A 6,000-nucleotide genomic window follows, 5' to 3' on the forward strand; every position below is an offset into this window, starting at 1 on the left:
GATTTATAAGAGCGTGATCTAGCCTGACTAATGGTGTGTGTCAGCTACAAATTTACATATTTGCCCAGGCACACAACATCATATCAGCCAGCTACTAAATCAATCATAGCCACTATTAAAGAGTCTGCTGATAGGGGTTAGTGGAAATGAGCTCTTGAGCCTGGGGCTTGTACTGGCATGGTTACCTTTTTTCCATCAATCACTGATGCATCTGAGATGGCCATTGGTCATGGTTAGCTGTGGAGGACTCAAGTGAATTACATTGCTATTTACACTGAATGATGACACTTCCCACGCCCAGAATGAGAATAACCATGTAGGTTATACAACACGGCGATATGCGACTACTAGTACCATCAAGTGACTTATTGTCCTGTCCTGGAGGCGAAATCACATTAAGTCTAAGTTCACTTCAAGAAATGGATCAATAAAAAGTGAACAAGAAAATAAAAAAACAGGGAGGAGAAGACCACATATGAGAGAGAGAGAGAGAGGTCAGTACTTCTGCAAAGATGAAAATGAAAGGAACAAAATGTGATTTGCGCATCATTTTGTTGAGTGTCAGTACAAGATCTGTAGCAGATTATGTGTACCCTGTCACTGCCACAAACACCACAACGCCAAATGACAATCTTTGCATCTGTTTGCCATTTTAGGACACAACACTGGTGAAATCATATCCTGATGAAAGCTTTCCACTTTCAATAAATACATCATATTCCTGGCAAAAGCAATGAGAAACATTTCAGACACACTGCACACTTACATGTGCTCCGGCTCTCAAAACTCTATGTTGCTTGAATGGAGATTGCAAGTGAAACTATCATTTACAGCATTCACATATCAGCCAACAGTCGCTATTTTCTTCTGCTGTCGATCAGGCAGTTAAAGGGATAGTTCACCAAAAAATGAAAATTCTGTCATAATTTACTCATCGCCATGTCATTCCAAACCTGTATGACCTCCTTTCTTCTGCAGAACACAAAAGACTGTGACAAAATACACTGTTTTTACTTTTGGACCCCATTGACAAAAAGTTGAAACATCTACACATGTAATCTTTCAACAATGATTAGACTGATTAGGACCCCCCCATTGAAAAATAAATAAATAGAAAGCATAAAAAAACCAGCACTTCCTCTACAAAGAGTGATTATATTACATCGATTAAAACTCATGAATCAGATCTATGCTGCTTCCTGTCCATGTGTGTAATGACACCTACCGTGTACATTCATTGTATCACTGTACACAGATATGAATGTAAGAACGTGTTTAGGGAGTAATTTAACGCTTGCTGTATGGATCAACACTAGCCCTGAATTGAAAAGCTATATACCTGAGGGACAAGAGTCTATGTGTGGGTGTAAACAAGTGAGTTCATGCATTTGAATGTAGACGACACTGTCATTTGCTATCTTCAATTGCTGTCACTTCATTTCCTCTAGCCTTTGTATTTAGCACAGGATTATGAAACAGCACCTACATCCTTCAAAGTCTGTGCAGTTTGCTATATTGAGGCTGTATCTACTCAATTCACCTTTATGTAAAAGTTATTTCCTTCACTCGCATGGGAAACGATTCTGTCTTTATTAAGAGTATCACTCAAAATGTAAGACAAATAGTTTAAGGAAAGCAAATTAAAGCAATATTTCACTGAATATACAGTACAAGTTTTCCAAGTCACCCACCACCAGTAGTTCTTTATAATAACAGCTTCAGTACCTGCAAATATGCATTTAAATAGACTTCCTCCCTGTACTGTCTTTACCCAGACCTTTTCTTTCAATTAATTTATCTATCTTCACTGGGTTTTTTTTGCAAATAAATATGTGTATTTCTGAGCAATGTTTGTGAAGAAAGGATACTGACATCTCACTGTTATGACAGATAATTATGAGTAAACACTGATAGTTGGCTATCAAAGGGAAGTAAATGTCATTTCAAATGGCAATAACTTAGTATGTCAAAACAATCTCTGATTTGTTCTATAAACAGTCTGGCTAAACCCACACAACTTGTCATTCCCTGCAGGGAGTTTGTATAATAAAAAACCTCAGTGTTGACTATATGAACCTTTTATGGTTTTGTTTTGTTTTGTTGTGTAATTTGCACAACATACATTTAGTATTTAACATTTAAACAATGAGTGAATTAGTGTGCAAAACTTTGCAGTTCTTAAAGCGATCTGTTTATGTCAAGTTCAAAATGCACACACACACATAAACATTTCCAGGACAAAGAAAATCATCCATCTCTTGTATAACTGAATGATGTCTTTCATGAGGGGGGGGGGGGTGATAGAGAGAAAGAGAGAGAGAGTGAATAGGGTTAGGAATGCTGACAACCACCAAATGAAAGACGGACATTCCCTGCCAAAATGTGAAGTCTCATTATCCATGCAATCATTAAATGATCTCCTTAACAACAACCTTGAATGTTTTCAGTCAAAATGATTGGTTAAATTGAATGCCTTTGCATAATAAAAAGGCTTTTCTATTACACTATTGGACATCTGTAAATGATCAGAGTAAATACAACTATTGACCTAGGATGCAAATTATTCTTACCTGGCATTATTTAAATACTACCACAAACTCACTAAATTATAAAGCGAGCACAGGGTTGAGTTCAATGTGACAGATCTGTCTTTAATATTTAAGTACTTTAGATCGATACAAACCAAAACTAGGCCAAACACAGAACAGAAACAGCATTTAAATGTGTCATTCAAAATTCCACAAATCTCTAAACTACAAAAAAAAAAAGGCAAAAATAAAAATCGCATTACATTCGGCAAATGTAAGCACTGGTTTATTTAAGCCATCAGGAACACTTTTCTAGTAAATTTCACTGACTGCTACCACATGTGTTCGCTTTATAAACCCAATGCTCCTGCAAAAACCACATTCATTACCCAGAATCCACTACATACAGTCTGACTGCAGACACAAATCAAGACCCCTTACAGCTGCCTCAAGGATACAGGCCTTTAACTGGTTACCCTAAGGTTGCGTTTAAGAACATACACCGACCTGGATCTGTGTTTCTGCAATTAAATGTTTCATTTATTACAACTGTTGATGGGACACACCTCCTAGTGTTTGACTGTTTGCAAATCAGTTGTGATCGTTGACCTTTCCAAAGCCTGTGGTTTTAGTTTCAACGTTTCAGACTGTTTTTTTGTTTTGTTTTTGATACACCTGAATCTGCAGAACATTCAGAGAGGAGATGATTATAGTGTCCTGCCCCTTTTCTTTCTCCCATCTGTCACTTTTCCCCCATCTTATCCTTACATAGTGTATGGCTTTATTTAAGTACCAAATTAAGTTTATGTCAGTAATCTTGTTTTTTCTGTATATATAAAGAAAGATGTGATGCCTGAAATCAATGTTAGTGTGCTTTGGACTTAATTAAAATTGGACTGAACCTACCAGGAAGTTTGAAAAAGGAATACAAGTAAGAACAAGAAGGACCGTCAAAACTTAAGATAAACAACTTATAAGAGTAGCCAACTCAGCTTCTAAGTCTCAAACCTTAACAAAAGACCAACGATCACAACTTAAAACAAAACCTTGTTTTAACCTAATTCAATATGAGCTGGAACAGTTTCATATAAAGCATATTTGCAATATATTACTGTATGACTTTGACCGTAACAATTATGACACTATCAGTATATGGTCAATGGTCTGTGTAAACAAAGTCAAGCTCCTCTAACACAGAGAATACGTGCCAGAGTAAAACTGAAATGTAATTTTATAGTTCTGTGAATTACTAAACAACAACATTTGTTGGGAGGGCTGGAATCCTGGAATCACAGAACTATTCCCCCAGGAGCAAATAAAAACATTCCTGTCATATCATGCAGAGTCTGTAAGGCAGCACAATTCACGCATTGTCCTGTAACACTGACAGTCTTTTGTCTGAAAGTCTTCTTTAACTGCTGAAGGCATGTATCCCTCTACTTTATTAGAGTCATTACAAAACCTAGACCTATGAGACTCTGGAACAAACTTATGGTCAAAAAGGACATGACACGAGGAAGAGTGGGCTTGTCTCTTGTGCCAAATCTCTCTAAAATGTTTAACATTGGCTGACTCAACACTGTTTAAGGAAAATAACAGAGGACTCAGGAACAGAAAGAGTGGGGAATATGGCAAGCCATTGTAACATTTATTCATTAAAACTATTTTTGTGTTGCTATTTTTAAATAACTAGCAAGTAATCTAATTATGAATAATATCTCCGTCAGTTTCACTAGAGCTATTCATCAGGCTAGATCACTATCCTCCCTTTGCTATTAATCACCAGTTAGTAGAAACTGAATAGACACTAAAATGCATTTCAATTGTTACAAAGATTTTATTTTAACTATAAAGAGATTCAAAATAAGTAGCCTACTAGTATCCAATACATAATTACTGGTATAGGTACCAGCAACAAGAACATACTAGTCAGACATATATTTGTAACATGTTACTAGAAGCAAAGGAATAATCCCTTTTCATTATCGAGTAGCAAAGTAAGTATCAGTACCTAATGAATAGAATAGTTACAAATGAAACAGATACTATTAGTCATAAATCACTATAGGACTACTTGATATATAAAACAGTTATATAAAACAGATAATGTTTAATCTTGAGGAATAAATGTTTAATTGGCTTGCCACAAGTGAGTGTGTCTAGCTGTAGCTCTTCCACCTGCTCTGAATGATGGTGCTTTACAAAGTAAAATCACTGAAAACATCACCACCCTCTCAGTAAACCTCTCCAAAGTTACCATATCTAACTTAAATTGGTTGAAAACAAGCATGTAGTCGCAAAAAAGACTACACCGCTCGCCATTTAAAATCTACGGAACCAAACAGAGAATCAACTTTGCGCTCCTAGTTTGGAAAGACCAGCTCAGGGGTTTAAACAGCGTATCTCACCTTGTTGTAGTTGTAGTATCCCAGGCAGTGGGAAAAATCCAGGTTCTGTGGATCTCCAGGAATAGAATTCCCCCCGGCAGACGGATAAAATACATCCATGTTTTCTCTCGGCGAAGCGCTGCTCTATGAAAAGGGCGCAATTTTTTACTTGTCCTTCAACAATCCAGGCGCGATGAATGAGAGGGACGCGGTGAATGACGCGGGTTTAATGCAGCTCAGGGGGGACAGAGAAAGGGTAAAAGGGGTGTTTTAGGGAGTTTTAGTAATCCTCTTCTATAAGCAGTGGTCGCTGGCCATAGTTTTGGGATGTTGATGAAGGTTTGGCGATGTTCAAACTGCTCCTGCGCTGCGAGGTTCAAGCATGCTTGGAGAAGAGCAACACAAAGAAAGCCGGCAAACAGCAACTCCGCTACAATGTTCTCCGCTCAGATACACATTCACAGATACACTCAGTTGCTGGATTTAAACACAACGTTGTTCCCGCTCTCAGTGTTTCAAAGACGCCTCCATCAATCCACACTTTGCGTTTCAAATTAAGCGCTGCCGGTCAGTTGGGAGATCTGAACTGAACACACTTTAACCTCTTAAAGCTTGGCTAATTAAATGAAATTAAGCCCTCCAGACACATGGATAATACTGTCCGATGGCACCGTTAGTCCAAGAAACTTGGGAAGCGGTGTTTACATATTCATTACAGCTTGAGGGACTCTGAACAGCCAATGGTCTTCTATTTACTTCAGCCAACATCAAGCTGTGATGGAGGAGTATGGGAGAGAGTGGGGCTCATTGCGACCACTCCCCGAACACCCATCGCCACTCCCCTAGCAGCCCCAGAAAGAAAACCCGTACATTACATGGGTGGACAACATATAGCCACTATAATCAAAGTAATCAATAATAAAAACTCATAATCAATAATAAAAAGTAAAACTTTTATTTTTATTTTTTATATGATGCAGTCATTGTGCTCTTTGTATGAACTTGTATTTTATTTGTGTGTATGTATATATATATATATATTAGGGGTGTAACGGTAAACAAAACTGACGGTTCGGTACGTACAT

At 37.6% G+C, this 6,000-nt stretch overlaps 1 protein-coding gene across 1 annotated transcript in view; it reads right to left on the bottom strand.

Annotated features, from left to right (window-relative positions):
* Window positions 1–5,694, bottom strand: part of tox3 (TOX high mobility group box family member 3) — a 60,274-nt gene extending 54,580 nt beyond the window's left edge. Inside the window, exon 1 of the mRNA XM_079804832.1 lies at window positions 4,937–5,694. Coding sequence (XP_079660958.1) covers window positions 4,937–5,035 — 99 coding nt within the window. The 5' untranslated portion in view covers window positions 5,036–5,694. The remainder of the gene's footprint in view (window positions 1–4,936) is intronic.
* Between the last annotated feature and the right edge of the window lie 306 nt (window positions 5,695–6,000).

Source organism: Gobio gobio (assembly GCF_949357685.1).
Source record: "Gobio gobio genome assembly, chromosome: 2".
Lineage (NCBI taxonomy): Eukaryota > Metazoa > Chordata > Actinopteri > Cypriniformes > Gobionidae > Gobio > Gobio gobio.